Raw genomic sequence first — 18,275 nt, 5'->3', positions numbered from 1 at the left:
CAGGGAATTCCCACAAAGAAGTCTTCATTTCTTATAATTTGCAGCCTAAATTAAAATAATTTGATCTTTGACAAGGATGAAATGTCAAGCAGAAGGGGGTCCTCTACAAGCCACGGCCTGTGGCTTCTGAAATCTGCCTAATTTATGTCAGTCACTTCTTAATACATATTTAAGTATTACACGAGAAAGATGATAAATATGCAATCTGACACCTTTGGTATTTCCCTGCTGTTAATTTATAAAGGTCTGGCGTCCCCCAAACTGACTGGAATTATTTAAATAAAAGAAGAATTGTGAAATAGGATGGAGCAGGGTCTGGCTTCCATTTTCACTCAATATTGAACACAGCAGGTAGTACACTAAGACAATTATTTGACTAGGCCTCAGAATCCCACAGTGACAAGGAACTTTCTGAATTAGTAAAGGAGGATTTCTTTTGTTCATACACAGACAAGAAGTTTGCACTACAGGTAGCTCTGTGTTGTCCTAACACATTCATATGCTACAACAACAAAACACAGATGTGTTCTGCTGCTTTTTTTTTTTTTTTTTTTTTTAATTTCAAACAATGCAATGATGCTGCTAAAAATAAAAGCATGCTTTTAAAATGCAGAGCATGCCTACCTAGATTAGAAATAAACACTAGTGCTTCTAGTTCTTTTTTGCCTTCTTTCCCGGCCTCAGTCCCTTTTGGGGCATTATCTATTACACTTCATTCATTATATCAAATATTTTCAGGTCATCTCTAAGTTGAGAACATACATATCCATGCCTGAAAACAGCTGAGATTAAGGCTTTGCTGTGTAACTGAGTGTGATATCATGCAAGACTATGTGATCGTTTAAACTCTTTTCCCCCACCTATTAATACCAGGTAGCATAGGAAGTTTCCCCTGGTCCCATGATGCTTTTACAGCGTTGCAGGTATGGACCATGCCATCCCCACTTACACTGCACCAATGCCTACTCTCATTAAAAACCCTTCAGACAACTTTCTTTTTTTCTGAAGTGGAAATAAAGTGTAAGTGCTCTAAACTGTAAAATCTTTAGCCTCATTTACCGACGCATTATTATCAAAAATAAATCCTTAATTTTGCCCTGGGGTTTTTTCCCTTTAGAACCTATGTTTCTCTCCTCAACTTCTTGGATTCCAATTTGGAAATAAAACCACATCTCATTCTGGAGAACATAAGAATTTAGTGTCCAAACTTTGTTCTGCATCTCACACACAAAAAAATACACAGAACATAAGAGACATGAATGTGTATCAGATAAGCCAAGCTTAATTAGGTTAGAAATCAAATATAGGGTTGAATAAATATTTGCCCACAGAATGTTTGATTGCTGTCTCCCAGCTCAGAGATACAGATCCTTAATCTTCATGGGCTTTGTTCATTCAAAATTTGGCTGTAGAGCAAACACATTCTTTGTGCATTTTATTCGGAGTGAAATGTAGTATCATACATCAAGCTCTCATTTACAGCAACATCCCCAAGCAAGGGGCAGCAGGTTAAAAATCAGATGAAAACAGTGCTACTCCCAAGTGTTTATAATGTTCAAACAAGAAACATTAGATACAAGCATATTGGCAAGCATTGTTCATTTAAATGTTGTAAATAAATCTGTAAATAACTACCTCCTAACACTGTGCAAACATTTTGGAAACTATTTCCCCTATGCTTTTTGTTCCTAATTGCAGGGCTAATGATAATGACCAGGATAGATGAAGTGAACATTAACAAACATGTCTCATACTGGCAATGAAATACTTCATTGGTAATAACAGTGATATTGATATGAATTGGTAATAAGCATACAACTGGTATCAGCAGCATCACAAACTTTTATGCACACTTGTTTGCTTTGGGATGTTAACCTTTCATCACCCTTTCAGTGGTTACAATTAGATGGTTTAAGATCACATCTTAATATGTATCAGGCTATGTAAGATTTTTGCCGGATAGAAATATTTTATTGGGAAAGCCTACTCTTCAATTTGTATTTAATCAAAAGGTACATTTAATTTCCAGTAAATTCAAATCAAATCAAAGCAGGCAAGCATTTCTTCCAATAACTAATCAAATATTTTTCAGGGTACATGTACTTAAACACATCTGTGTGAAGCACCATCTTGGAAAGCAAGGGGGCTTTTGGGTTTTTTCTTTCTGTTGTTTGCTTGGGGTTTTTTTTAATTTATTTTTTAATCTAACATGTGGAACATGTTTCCACTTTAAAAAGAAACATAACAGCATAATAGGCAACTCTGGCACCACAGGTCTTACAGTTTCAGTCTCAGTATTCTTTGCTACTCTTCTACTACCAGATCCATGGTCCCTTCAGATCATCTCAGACTTCACCTTTCAGGAGGCTTTGACCAGACTCTCACAGCTCTCACCACACCTTTCCAAGTGCCTCATGCTACTATACAAATACTTCATGGATACGTGCAGTTTCTCATTGCTATTGGAAAGAAAAAGCACTATAATCCTCTTGAGAAACGATTTCATTATTTAACTTAAATTCTCAGGTTTGTACCTTCAGTCATTTCACATCTTTCATTTACTTATTTATGAATATCAGCCCCCCAAACAGTTTATGTAATGTAGCCACTTATTCTATCAGCCATCAAAGTAGCAGTGGCACATTATTTTAAATTCCTATTTTGTCTGTAACTATCCTGTGTCTTTTCAGTTAATGTTCAACGTATAATGGAAAGATGACCCCTTGTGCAGAGAGAAAAGCTATTTAATGAAGGGGAATGATTCCAAAAAATATATATTCTTTAACCTTTATTCAGGAAAGTAAGTACAATTTTAAGGAATTGAGTTTTAAAGGTTATAAAAACTTGGGACCTAGAAATAATAAGATTTTTTTTTTTATTTTAATCCTGCAGCAGCTCTCACTCCCTCCAACAGTCTTTCATTTTTCCATCTGACCTAGTCACACTCCCTATTGATTTCTAATGTTATATTTCACCCCTGACCTCGTCTACTGTATTAAGACTTCACTAATCATCAAACTGAACTTTGTTCTAGTGTGCAGGGCTACACTACAAATAGACACGATAAAAATAATATTTTGGAATAGAGGGTCAAAAGGATGTGCACTGCTTTGCCTTGTTGGATTCAGGCACTCTGCACCCTTGCTCCCTGCATTTCAGCCAAACTAGCGACATTTCAAGGATAAAGGCAACAATTAGTTTCTTACTTCTATTTCTACAGATTCATGCAGCTTCTTACAGGTGGCTGAGAAAGTTTCCGAAGTGCCAAATTCAAAATACCAAAATTTGTTCTTCATTCTGAAACAAGAAAAAAAGAAAAGAAAAAAGAAAGATCTTATTCACTATCAATATGTGACAAAAGTGATCATCCTGTCTTCCATTATAAGTAATGGCAAAGGCTTGGGAACATGTGACATCCCATTTGAAATAGATGAGCTCATAATTTTCAAAGCTTAAATGTTGGTGTCAAGTTGTATGATATCCCCTAAAGGGATAACAGGAATGTGTTGAACTGACAGGTTCAAATGTACCTTTGACTTTTCTTTTTCAGTGACTATCAGAATATTTTTTGTCACTTAACCAGTGACATGCCTCAGAAAAATGTATCAATTTCTTGTCTTACACCTACTATACGATTTCTGATTCATGGTTAAAATCTCTATCCCGCAGAGTACTAGAATGTGCAAGCAGGGCATTCCCATCATGAAGAAGAGCCAAGACCAAAATGTAGCTTGCCTTAAGTTAGCTAAAGGTAAAGGTAAATGCTTATTGTTCATGATGACAGATGAGATATTAAAAGAAAATAAAAATTCCAGATCTAACAGTCTGTAGATATTTTGCAGTAGGAGAGCTGTACTACCAGGTAATTAACTCATAGACACATTTTAAATGGGTGATGGGACCTGCATCTTGAAGTTCATTAACAGATTCTACAGAAAAATAAAACCGGATATAATGCTAGTAAATTGCTTAGTTTAACATGACAGCAGGCAGAGATTACACTTTTTTCTTCTTAAATACATAAAGACTGCACTTCTGTTTTACCAGATTTATTGCTTACTGTTAAATACAATCATGACAGCAGCAGTACTATTTCAAATAAGTATGTGCAGTTTTGTTGAACTCTCATGAGTAATTATTATTCTGTAACAAAACAAGAAGCTAAACTAAAAAAAAAAAGACACTGAATTAGAATTCATTATTCACACTTAGGAATCAGATATGAACACAGTTCATCCACTTGTATAAACTGTTCTCTGATACAGACACAGCACAGTGTGCTTGGAACTTGAAAAAGACTTAGTTTGCATGAGCTAGAAGTGGAGAAGAGTGAAACACAGACGTAGATGACTGTCAAACATGCCAGCAAAAGTACAAATCCTACCCTTGGTATTTATTCCAAATTACACATAAAAGTCTGCTTAGAGGCTCTTAAAGTCACAAAGGGAGAAGCGGTATTACAGTACTGGACATTCCCAGAAACCTGCTGGCGTGAGAGCCAGCAATTCCTGGTGCAGTACCAGAGGTGTGTGAGGATGTCCAACCTGGCAGCCTGCACGGAGTGGGGAACAGAAGAATAATAAGAAAGTGACACATTTCTGATGAAAAAGTTACAGGCATTTCCAAAGGTTTTTTTCGCAGAAAATCTGAAAATGTTTGGAAACAAATGTTGAGAACCTGCTCTGGGATAAATGGCATATTCTCAAAAGAGCTCCAACAGCCAGAAGGGCTCAGACCAGATTCAGCTTCCAGACTCCAAGTCTGTGATGTGATGCATGTTCCTTCTATACCTGCAGATTAGGTAGCACACTGACATGCTGACCTGGGATCAACTGCTCTATTTATGCCAATGTATACAAAGAAATGTAGAGTCCTTTAATTTCCAAACAAATGTGAAAAAAGTCCTGAATTCCTACTGGGTCCCTTTGGAAAATCTGGATGCAGCTATTTTCCTGCTACTTTCTACACAGGGATTATGAATAATGAAAAAAAAAAAACCCAAACCTGATGTAAGTATTCAGAAAAATACTTTGTCATTGCTTTTGATCCTATTATTGAGTAAGATCAACAAGCCTTTGCATCTTCTCCTTTGAGAGCCCTTCCTCTTGCTATTCAGTTATTTTTACCCCAAATGAAGCATCTTTTATCTTCCTTCATTGAAAAGCCTGCTTTAAATTGACTTATTAGCACTGTATATAATAAACTCTTTGGCTTGCACAAAGATAAAATAGATATATTTTAGAGTAATTCAGAATATATTGTGTCAAATTCATGTATTTTGAGCTCAGCCAAACAAAACCCAGCATTGTCAGTGGATTCAAGGTTTACTAGAAAATTTCGATCTATAAATCAAAACCTTGTAGAATTATATGACACAAGATTAAGTACATTTATCAGGTGAAGTTTTGATGGTAGACGTATCTCTTGTCATTGCATTATACCTTATAAGATTCTACTAGGCCAAAAAATGGAGTCTTGTGAGCCTGTTCTCCTTTCTCTAGTTGACTATATCTCTGTTTTTAAGGATAGAAAGACAATCTACCTGACAGCTTTTCCAGTACAAAGATAGATGTAGATACAAATAATTTTATTCTTCATTTTCAAAAGGATTTACTAACTCCCTTTACCAGCCATGAAATAGATTAGATTGTATGTTTTTACTCAAATGCACTATATTTTTTCTTGAACAGAATATTGTATTACAACTTTTCTTATACATACAAAACAAAGTTAAATGTAAAGAAATCAGGACAAATTATACTAAAATTTCCATAAGCAAGACCAGTCTTATAGTAAATATTCTAACTTTCCTAATATAAAAAAAAATCTCTAAATTCATATCTTCCACTTGCATTCCTCTTTCAAACAGGTGAAGCTTATCTGCTTATCAAGACAGCAGCAAATAGTAGAAGAGTCCATTTAGAAGATTGATAAAATACTCTCATGGCCATTCTAATTTCTTTCACAATGGTGTAAGTAAATTTTAGATTGGTAAACAAATACATATTTAATGACAATTTTGCAGCATTGAAACTGTAAGAAACTGAATCATGGGCTTCTGTCATGTCTATTTTCTCCCTCTCCTAGAGGAGCTGATAATTTACACTTGTTCCCACATTTAATAAGAGATGACCGAAATAAAGATGAAGTCTGTTTCAGTAAGAAAAAAAAGTGCTATACAGTAGCACTTTTCTTTACAACACTGGTTTTGTTGGAATAGGAATAGATTATTTTACAGGAAAGTGTTTTTGCATATGCTTCAAAGTGCATAGTTAAACTCTTAAACAACTTCGTGTTTGAAAATACAATATAAATAAAACATCAATCATGATTAAAGGCTGACCTATCTAATCCTGCTATTGGATTACAGAATGTCAAAATGTATACTGTCTATGGATGTAGGAACAACAAAACAAAACTGTACTTCCAAGAGCCTAAACACCTTTTATGCTGGCGGTGTTCCACACCCTCAAGTATTGGTCAATTTTCTGATAAGTGAGTAGAACGATCTTCTCAAACAGGGATGAAACAAATTGGCAAGTCAGTATGGGAAGGCTAATACTGCCATTTCTTACAGCGTTTCTATACTGTGGATAAATATCAGACTTAGAAACTTGGATATGTTTCTTGGAAAAGTTCAGGCTAATATTTGGTAATCAAGGCAAAATGATCAAAATAGTCTGTGATATGGGTTTGCTCCATTATCAGTTAATCAGAAACCCCCCTACTGCTAAAACTATTTTATATAACCTTTCTGATTAAGCAATTACAAGGCATGTCATTGAAAAATTGTCCTGTATCTAAATATGGAAATAGTAACTACTTTATTCTACACCTGAAGAGCATCTATACTTCATTGCAGTATGCACACTCTGTCGGAAGGTGCATAACAATAGACCAGCTATAGGCTGCTAATAAAAGGTCATGATAATAAAACAGGAGTATCTTTAAATTTAAGAAACAAATTAATATTCTGGTGTTAAGGGTCTACAGTTGGGGCAAGACCTTATTGCTACATTTGTAAGTTTGTCACACTTCCTACCACATTGTATTTATACTTCTTATATTTACTATTTATATTTATTATATTTATTTCTACTTTATTTTAATGATGCAGTGTCAAGCTTCAATGACTTGAGCTAAAAAATTCTACATCAGGAAATTTCTGACTGCAATTTTAATAAAATTTCAGCTGAAATACTTTGACCATTTTTGAAAATGACTGGAGAAAAACATGTATATTTGCTTATATTAAGTGTGTTTGATAACATACACTTTGAACTGTTTTAATACAGCTACATTTTCAGAGCAGAGATTTTAAATTTAGCACAATGATGGCCTTGCATCAAGAATATTCCTCCGGCCATCTGCATGAAAATACATACAGAATTTAACTATATTATGACCATTTGGAAATACTCTCTGGGAAAGCTTTATTTTCAATATTCTCATATAGCACAGAAAGAACAAATTTTTGTCTCTAATTCTGTCATCTTTTAACCTTTAACCTATACAAAATATAGATTTTTACCCATGAAACTACTAGAATTCTTAATTTTTCCAAGGTAAATTCCTTTAAAATTCCACTGCCAGGCAGCACTTGATTTCCTCCATAAACTATACTGTTCCTCAAAATACAATTCCTAAGCACTGCCTTCTGAAAACATTTTTTTTAAAGTATTCCAATTATGTTGCAGAAATACTGTTTGTTTGTCAGTGTCAAGAGTTGGTCTCAGTCTGTATCATAAACTCATACAGTTTCCAGCATAAAGCTCCCATTCTAAGAGTAGTATTGATGAACAGCAGTGTACAGAATGTAACAAATTTAAAAAAAAAAAAAATCCCACAGGGAAAAAAAAAAAAGGAAAAGTAGGAAAGAAGCCATATAAAGTGGATGCTTATCATCTCATTCACATTTCTGGAAGGTCCTCAGAGCCACAGATTCAGGGTAAGTATATAAAAGGAACAGGTTTCTCTGGCTCCCTTTTCCCTCTTGTTCACTCTTTTCTCCTCTGTTCCAAGGAAATGTGGAATAACGTGTAGAACCACCTCTGTAGGGAATCAAAAATACCAGAGAAGAAAGCAGAAAAGGTAGTGTGAGACAGACAGAGGTGTATTTTCACAGAGGAGAAACTGTGGTTGACAAATATATGTGAAAAAAACAAGGAGATCATAATCAGGGAAAACAGAGGAATCAAGAAAGAGAAGAATGAGAAAAAGATAGGAACCTAATTTCAAAATGCACTGAAGTTCTGCAATGCTGAAAGAAGAATGATGATAAAATGAAGAAGGGAAGAAAAAGAAAATAATCCTAAAGGAGACCCAAGTAAAATCACGTATTTCTGAAGTCTGAAAATACGGATAATAAGGTCTAAAAATGAAATTGGGAGTACAGGAAACTCCATGCTGGGCAAAAAGGATGAACATCTGTTCCAATATTCTGTCACTGACAGTGGTTAGTACCAGAGACTTTGGAGAACAGTGTAAAACTCCATGTTGTATACAGCTGGGAATAATCTAGCTTTAAGGAAGCTTTATTATTATTTATGGTTCTATCAAATTGAAAGAGGGTACATTTAGACTAGACATAAGGAAGAATTCTTTTACAATGAGGGTGGTGAGGCACTGGAACAGGTTGCCCAGAGAAGTTGTGGATGCCCCATCATTGGAAGTGTTCAAGGTCAGGCTGGGTGGGGCTTTGAGCAACCTGATCTAGTGGAAGGTGTCCCTGCCCATGGCAGAGGGGTTGGAGCTAGATGATCTTTAAAGGTCCCTTCCAACTGAAATCATTCTATGATTCTATGATTTTAATTCAGTTTGTGGCCATTTACACCATGAAGCAATATGGGGGGGGGGGGGGCGAAGCAAAAATTAGCCAAATTTATGAGGACAAATTACCCCTTTTTAAAAAAAAAAGGAAAATGTTGTTTATGTTAATCCATGGCTGTGTCAATTAGAGGTTGGAATTTTGTATTGCATCAAAAAAACCCAGCAACACAGAAGCCCTAGTGCTGGTTCCCAATGTATGGGGGAAAAAGTCTGTATGGGAAAAAAAAGTTTCTAAGGTGTCTCTGAAGTTGCTGCTTTCGGTTTATTGAGTCCCAGCCTGTGAGACATACATTCAAGAGCAAGTGAAGTAAAATTTACAGCAGCTTGTATGTCATGGTGATTGTACTTCGTATTTCTCATAATAAAATGTGCTGATACATTGGATTTTATCTAATTAAATAAATACTCAATATCTGATAAAATAAATAAAACTTCAGTTGCTAAAAAATATTTTAATACTTCTTACAATTCAATATAAAGAATATTTTTATCAAGTCCTATCCCTCTTACAGAAATTTTCAACAGACAACATATTTTCCATCTTTTCTTACTGTTCATAAATCTATTATCTAGGTAATTTTATACTTTGGTAAAAATGATTTCATTGCAGCACATAATATATATTAATAAGAATGTATGACTTTTTCTAATGTTCTTCTTTTCTTTCCACTTCTGTCTTAACAATCATATAATTCCTGTTCTGCTTTATAATGAATCATACGCAAAGGTAAGGAAATAGCCAGTGGAGATGCACATCCATAAGAGATTTATGTGTGACTGGCATGATTTTAATAGAGACATCTTTGTCAATTTTTTCTTTTTCCATTACCAACTGTACTTATGGCAAATCTAAGTTTTAATCTCCTATGGCACATAGCATAAGCAGAGATTGTATAGATCAGTGCAGAAAAGTTAAAATCCTGAACAGTTCCAGTTTTACACAATAAATAAAATTTTCACGTTATCATACAATGATACCACCTGTAGTTGGAAAGCTACCCCATAAAAGCTTATACCATTAAGTAACACTGAGATCATTCTTCCTGACATTTATTAGTTCTACTGCTGCAAAGCTGCATTTGACTCCATTTTCTCTCACGCTTTATAATACAGTTTTGCCCTGTAGCTCGCACTTCTGCATGCAGCTGGTCTGCAATCTCTGCTGTCCACCTGCCTGTCCCACTTCTCCAGCTCTCTGCCTGATTTTCTCCAAACTGTCTGCAGTTTGTTACAGCTGTAACTACCATCCTTCCCCCTTGCCTGTTCAGTTCTAGTCCTGCCTTCAGCTGTGCTCTCACATCTGTCCAAGAGCCCACTCCTGGACACCTTGTTCACTCTGACCACTTTCAGTAATAAACACAAATCATCAAGAGTTGAAAAGGGCCTCGCAGTACTGAGTGACTGGGGTATAAAAAAACGTAGCTGACATTTAATGTGGATAAATGTAAAGTGATGTATAGAGGAAAATAAAAAACAATCCTAATTTTACAAACAATGATAAGTTCTCAGGGACAAAGAGTTGGGCTTACAATAGCTGAATGAAGTCTTGGAGCAGTGCTTAATAGCATTTGCATGAATTGTGTTACGATGCTGAATACTATATGCTGTTTTCCTTTCCCCAAAGGGGAAATGGGGAGGGGGGAGAGAGGGAAAAAAAAAAAAAAAAAAAAAAAGAGAAGAGTATAATAGAACTGGAAAAATTACGGAGAAAGAAAGTGGGGACAATCAAAATATTGAACACCTTTTGAACTCTTCAGCCTAGAAAGATGATAAAAGAGAGATATAACAGAGTTCTCTCAAATCATGTATGCCATAGGGAGGATGAACAGGGCATGACTATTCAGCATCTCTCCCAAGAAAAAGCTAAGACAGATGAGAAGGACCTGGGAGGCAGTAGATACAACAAACAAAAGGTTTCTTGACACAGCATGCAATTAAGATGCTAAACTCTTTGCAACAGGATGCTAGAAGTTTACATCAGTTCAAAAAGTATTGGAGGCATTCATGGAAGAAGTAGCCACTGAAGTCCACATAACAAAAGCACCACAAATAAAGAAATATATTCCATGTTACCCAGTTCTTCTCTTTTTAGACTTACTGGCTAGATAACCTTTTGGCTGACACTGGATAGGTATTTTTATGTTCTTATGTTTCTGGTCCCAAGCAGATTTCCTCTTTTCTCTTACTTTCTTTGCTGGATTATCTATTTCTCCTAATAAATGTCTTGCCACCCTTCACCACTTCTTATCTTAGGCTCCAACCATGCATTTGGATTGAAATATTTGTACAGACAGTCCAGCCATGAGTACCAGTCAGTTCACACACTCCAGACAGGTACTGATGTTCCCGAACATCATCTATTATCTGTATATTTGCAGACAAAAGGAGCAACAAATGCACTGGAGGTCTGTGCACTGTTTCCTGATGTTGTTGGGCTCCTGATCAGAATGTAAATTGTCTAGGTTTTTGAGAGAAATAGTAGCCAGATTGGAAGCACTCCCTCTGCTAGTGCTACCAGAAAAAACATGAGCAAAACCAGGATGATAATCGTATCCATAACCCACATTCTTCACTTATTAGCTATGAAACCTGTTCTCATTAGATTAACTGTGATGCCTTTCTCACATACCCTCCTTACACTACAGACTCCAGCGGAGAGAAGCCTACTACTAACATCTATACAGAAGAGAATCTTATCCTAAAATACAAGTAAAAATGCCCATATTGAAATATAAACAACATACTCCAATAATTTTAAGAGCCTCAGAGTATATGCTAGGTGCTATAATGCAGGAGGAACTCAGTGACTTTTGAGCTGTGCCTCAGGCTGCATCTGTTTTGTGCCAATATGCAACAGGATGTTCAGGAGAAAAAAAGATAATGTATTTCTCCTAGAGTTATAGAAAAGTGGTACACTCAACTGAGACAAATTACAGGAGGTTAACCTACAGCACCTGGTATAAAAACCAGCTATTATAAAAGTGTGATACCTGACTGATACAGTTTACAAGATATTCCTCCATGTAAGAGGGTACGGTTTCTAACCTGTGATAGAAATATCTGTTTTAAATAAGGAATTCTGACACTTGCTTTTGAATAGATTCTGTTTTAACAACAGTTATTAGTAAGACCAAAAAAACCCACAGTTTAGTTTCTCAAAACATTTACTTAAAATTATCTTCATTATCTCTGTGATTTATCTGTCATTTTGCTCCATTAAATGAACATTCCTGTAACACTTCTTAAATCCTTTGTGACCATTCCCCATCATGAAGATTTCTGCTTTTAACATTTTACTTATTTTTATCCTCATATTTCTCCTCAGTTTCTTTCTCAAATTCCCCAGTCTTGGGAGCAGATGCTGAGGCACCAATGACTCATTAATCTGAAGAGGTTTTTTATCATGAACAAAAATAAAGCCTATAAACAGTTCCACATTTACCAGCCTTGGTCATACTAGAGAACCAACAAAGCTCTTTTTGGGGGGAAAAAACCCCCCACACCAAAAAGCCCTCTCTGTATGTGTTATAATAGACCTACTATCTCAGAGCAAGGTCATAGACCTTCACATTTCATCTTTAAATTATGTCAGACAAATAAAACTATTTTCCTTCCCCTTACCCACTAATATAGATATGTAAAAGCAGATATGACACTGAGTAGTACTTAAATTAATGAGATCATTGTTAAGGCAGTTCAGAGGTTCAGGGACAGGTTTGCAAGGAGCAACTCCTCATTGGCTGCCTCACATGCACAATTGTAGCTCTGTCTTAGAAAACAAACAAACATATAAACCAGTTTTGTTTCCCTGTAATGCAGGTGATTATATGTAATTAAATAATCTTTTTCTCTACCCAATATTTTAACTCCTTCTGAAAACCTGAAGTATCTCAATCCTGCTATTCAATTCTTGCCAAAAAATCCTTCCTTTCCCTTAAAATACTTGAAACACCATGCTTTATACCATTCCCCAAGTAGGACACAATGAGGAGATTAAGGGAAAAAAAAAAAAGAAGTAAGCAATCAAATGCTGTAAGGGAAACAACAAGCAGCTCCACTGTGAACACACAGGAAAAACATCAGACTCTGTGTAGGAAAAAATCTTTGACAAAATCTTTTCTCCTTAGGATCCCTCCAGAAATATTTAAACCTGACAGGACTGGGAACAGACTCTGCCTGTCTGACTGGGATTCACAGGACTTTAAACTTTCTTTTTTTACTGATAGAGCAGATCTATGACTTTAGGAAGTCTCCTTTTCAAGCTTCATTGCCTCCCAATTCCACCCTTATGAGAAGACCACTTCTAAGTATGGGATGGCTTGCCTGGGATTCAGTTTAACACCATACTTAGGCATGTCAATGCATTTGTCTACCTGTGAAGTAGACAGTTGTATTCCCATTGAAGACAAAAGACATCTACTCAATGGAACTGAAGGTGTGATTCACCAGGCCTGAGTAAGCAGAATTGCTCTCCAGGCTTCAATAAGAGAAATAACTGGCTCTCCACTGACTACAGTGAGAGCATTGACAACTAGTTCATGTGTACATAGACACCTTTTGAGTCCTATATTGAGTTGTCTAATCTCAAACTGAAAACCTGTCTTGTTTCAAAACACTTACAGCTAGACAGAAGGAAAGATACCCTTCCCCCAAACCCTACAAGATAAATATAATATCATTATTCCTCATTTTACTTGCTAAAAGAGAATTTAAAACTCATACCTTTACAAGTATTTAGGTGGGACAAGGCATCTAAGCATCCTTATACCTAAGGTTTTTAGTGACTTGCCACAGAAGAGCCCAAGATCTGAACCCAGTCCACCACCTATGTTCCCTGTAGCACCTTAAATGAAAAAGGTAACATAAGCTGTCCCTTCTCTCTAGTCTCATCTTCTAGGAATTTTCGAATAGGCATATAACCTGTCTTTCTCTCCAGGAAACACATGGACACTATGCTACTTCATCTCCTACAGAAAGGTTACAGCAGAGCTGCCAGCTCTCAGGTGCAGACCATTCAGGAGAGGACAGGCACGCAAAACACATGGGCCAAGCTTCATTCTCTTTGTGAAACAGTTCACAGTTACTAAATAAGAGTACATTCCTTTCTATTTTGTAGGGTAGGATGGGATGACTTTTGTTTTTAAAAGGCCACTGATTTTTTAGAAACCTGAAAATATTACAATTAATGCTATATTTGTGAGTCTATATTTTTAGGCAATGTTTTTTTCCCGTGAAAACTGAACGCAGTCATCAGCTGTGGTTAAAAATGCTGTTCTGTAAATGTGCAGAGACTTCAGAATGCATTTTTAGAGTGACAGAAGGTCTTCACTTAGTAGAAATCAGGGCTTAGCATTGAAAATGCACATGGTAGCTGTATAAATAATAAATTCTACTACTATAACTACTTACCACCTTACCCTTCAAAGTATAAATTTAGAAAACTTTCTACACTGAACAGCACCTAAAAGGATGAGGCAGGCTGCCAGGCAGAGAGTAAAGCTAAGAACAGTGTAGCGGTTTTGCTCCTCTGTACAAAGCTATGCGACCAAGAGTCATTTCACCAAAAATCTTGTTGGATTATTAGCAAATAACTCCTATGTACCCCGCATGTCATTGTTTCATTTATTAGAATGTTGTAGTGAGAACACGTTTTTTAATCCCTGTGCTCAATTACAATTTAAAATACATGCAATCAAGAAGAAATCAATTAATTTTCAAAAGCATACTTAAAATAAATCTGTAAAATGGTTCCCTATGTGCCTTCTATGGAATGTGCCGGTGATTATATACATTCCACTTTGGGGAAGTCCATAGACAGAGACACTTTTCACAGGGATATACACAAAGATCACTCCAAGAAATCTCCGCCTTTCTAATTTTTGGATAATCATATGCTACAGGAATGGTAAATTTACCACCAATGTCTATCAGGGAGAGAATTGATGAGGAATCAACCTTTATGGGTGGTGATTCTAAGCTATCAAGTAAGCCTTGTAATTAGACCTGTGCTTCTGCCTAAATTATATTTGTCTTATGCTACAGCTCCATATTGCATTTCTAATCATTACTTCACCCCAGCTTTTAAAAATCTCTCACAGCTCCATGCTACCAGCTGTTGTTTTCTTTCCTAATGCACTTCACTTGCAAGGAAAAAAAAAAACCACACCCCCCATTTAGATTTCTTTGAACCTCATCCTTACTCACTGCTTTTCAGCTCCTGAGACAAATGGAAGCAATCATTCTTTGCTTTAAAGTCAGTAATACTTTAGGACTTAAACTTGTTAAGGGAATCAAACATGGTCAATGAGGATACTGTCATCTGGAAGCATTGATCTAATTTCTTCAAATTTGCAGGATTCCAAAGACTGGTTGAATTGAAAATTGCACCAGTTTAATCGGTTTTCTAAACTTAAACACACAAGTACAGATTGGTGTATGCTATTAAATTAAGAAATGGAAATCAAAGTAGCTACTCCTATATACAGAGATAAAATGAAGCACTTCAATGCTTGCAGAATTGGGACTCTACTTCAGTATGACACTTCGTAATTTTAGGTTAGTTAATAATTTTCTAACTGATCTAAACCAAGCCAAATTAAGCCACTCTTAAATGAAAGTTCAAATATATCTACTCTATCATTTGTTCCAGTTCTATCATTGTATAGATTGAATTAAAAACGTAACAAGAAAAAGACAAAACCAACAGACAAACCTTATATTAGACTAGCACAATATTTTTATCTAGACATGTTATTTGACATACATAAAACGTCAGCTGCACATATTTGTTAACATACATGCATAGCTTTTCCTGAACTGTGAACATATCACTAAGGAAATACAAATCACCAGCACATAAAGTGCTGCTTCACAGAGTTCACTGTAGTTACATGGGAAGTGCAGGTAACACTTCCACTGACACTCGTCATTGTATAAAGCTCACAGAATTTAGCCTGAAGGCTTGGCTTTCTTTCAAAAACCAAATCTTAAGAGTATATTAAAGTATAAAAGCCTAGCATCTAAAACAGGTCTTCAAAATGTATTCTGCCATAAAGTTTTCAGGGCTGAAGAAAAGTAATAAAAACCATAAAATATAGTTCTACAATATTACATCTGAGAAAGGGCAAGTGAACTTTTCCAAATCTTAACAAACAAAAAACCTCAGAGAAACCATGTATGAAACAGTCTATAAAATTTTCTGCTTGGGACTTCACAACAGCATATACTAAATTCTTAAGTAAAAGCTTAGCATGCCGACTACAAAAGACATGCTTTAAAAAAAATAGGGTGTACCAAAATTTTTCAGCTTTTCAACTGAGAGCACACAGTTACCCATCATTTTTCATTTTAATGTTGAGTGAAGAACTAGGATGAAGTATACGCTGAAATTCTTAGCTTTTCTGTAGTTCCTCTGCATCAGTCTACAAGTACAAAGGGGCAGTAAAAATTATTATCGTTGTACAATATATAACAAAGTCCTAATGACTCTTACCTCACAGTAATGCACTTTTTCTGTTGTTTAGAGGCTTGGCCAGAGAAAGGGAAAATACTGGAATATTTCTTCTTCCCATCAGTTTTCAGCTATGTAGCATGGTGCCGAGGCTGAATCAAATGTCAGCGTAGGATTAATGATTTAGCTGGTAGGAGAGGTGGCATAAGACACGCGTAGGATTTGAAATACAACTTTCAGATTTAAAAGATCCGTATTTGTGCATTCTTGTGTAAGCCCTAGAGCTGACTGCAATTATAGTTTTCAGGTAAGAGGTACGTGTTTCTGTGTTAAGATATAAGCAGCACATTAACCAAGTATAACTCCCTTCAGAGAAGGGGGTGGAGAGGAGGGAAAAAGCCAAGCCTGCCTAGTGAAAACAGTGCTGTTTTCAGTAGACAACAGAGGCTATTATGTTACAGCAGAACTATAAAATGCTTTCTGAAAAAAGGTCTTATCTTTGCAAGTGGACTTCAATAAAATGTTCCTGCAGAGTTTTCCTAAGTAGTAATTATAGAGTATGTGTTTGTAATTAATATAAAAATGTGGCTTTATCTCTAAGTAGGAATATTATTAACATACCAGCTCTACTTTTGTAAGTTCCATGAGAACATGCCAAAGAATGATTTTGGTGACCCATCTTTTACATTCAGAGCCCTAATACGCCTGACAGTCTTTTGTATAAACCTAAGTCATTTTCCAGACAGGTTACCTCTAGGAAATAATGAACATATTACTTTTTCTTTAGCTGTGTCTCTACATGTGGCAGTATGCTCAGGAGCATTTCTTAAAGTTTGTCTCATTTTGAAAATACTTCATTCCAGCATCTTAGCCTGCCTTTTCTCCGAGTTGTTCCTTAGAGCTAGATATTTGCTGTGAGTACGAAGTATCGCGGGCAATTGTCACGTGATAAATTACTGTTTTCATCCATCAAATATTAAAGCTGCTCACTACTGACCTTGAGTACCACTTATGCTCCCACAGCCGTGGCCCTTTTCTAAGTCAGCAGGGTACAGCTGGCACAAATTCAACCAAGCAACCAGATTCATACCCGTTCACAAAAGTTGGGACTTTTAAAAGCGCTGTGTCTCATGTAGTACAACCGGAGGCTTGACTGCTCTTGAGAAAGGTGTCCAACACCTGACCGCTCCTAGTGAGGAGTATTACCTGCTCACATTGATTTGCAGCAAAGTATTTCTCAGTAAGTATTTCCACTTAACATTTACTCTCAGGGAACCTGTGTAGTGGGAGATATTTACGAGTTGCTTTCAGCTTCAAAATAAATCACCTCTAATTCCTCTAAGTGAAATCAATCAAAAGTCTGTAAAAAATGGACTGGTTGTTTGGTCGATTCTGGCAGAAAAGTAAACAGCACTTCAGCTTTTCTCCACCATTAAGGTCTAAATGGCCTAAAAAGTAAATCAATATCTCCAGTCAGCCTTCTGGCTATTGTTTAGCCAGTAGATATGGATTTTCTCTACCTTACTGCGCTCCTTTGGGACTAACCTGTAATCCTCAGAGAGTAATAATAAGTTCGTTATCTAGTTCAGCTCTCTGTTGTACATTTAAATGGACCACATCCATCAGCAGCACTTGTTAAAGGACAATGACATCCCATTCAACCTATCTCACAGTGAAAATACTTGCAATACCTATGGAGAAAATTATTATAAAAATCTTATTTGTTGTCAGGTTATTAAAAATGAAATATCACAAATGAGGTAAACAGTAAATAATGATTTTTCTTATATGTGTAACATTGTTTCTTTGTTAATGAGTTAAATTGTGGTGAAGTTTATTTCTGTCATACATCATGCAATCTTTCATTATTCATATCAATCTGTTTCAAATATTTCTGGTTAAATACCGCTGCAAAGCAGGCAGCTGTCAGAACCAATCAGCACTTATTTTTCATTTCTGAGCTACCAGATGTTTGCTGGACTAAAATGATTTTCCC

General features: G+C 36.0%; 1 protein-coding gene across 6 annotated transcripts in view; it reads right to left on the bottom strand.

The window, feature by feature from the left end:
• The window catches only part of DGKB (diacylglycerol kinase beta), a 365,482-nt gene that overhangs the window by 82,646 nt on the left and 264,561 nt on the right, over window positions 1-18,275 (bottom strand). For all 6 annotated transcript variants that reach the window (XM_052801099.1, XM_052801089.1, XM_052801081.1 and 3 more), the window contains one exon: window positions 3,207-3,297. In XM_052801099.1, coding sequence (XP_052657059.1) covers window positions 3,207-3,297 — 91 coding nt within the window. The remainder of the gene's footprint in view (window positions 1-3,206; window positions 3,298-18,275) is intronic.

The sequence above is a fragment of the Harpia harpyja genome, chromosome 1 (genome assembly GCF_026419915.1).
Source record: "Harpia harpyja isolate bHarHar1 chromosome 1, bHarHar1 primary haplotype, whole genome shotgun sequence".
Classification (NCBI taxonomy): domain Eukaryota; kingdom Metazoa; phylum Chordata; class Aves; order Accipitriformes; family Accipitridae; genus Harpia; species Harpia harpyja.
Note: the sequence above shows the minus strand (reverse complement) of the source record. Positions and strands in the feature narration are given on the sequence as shown.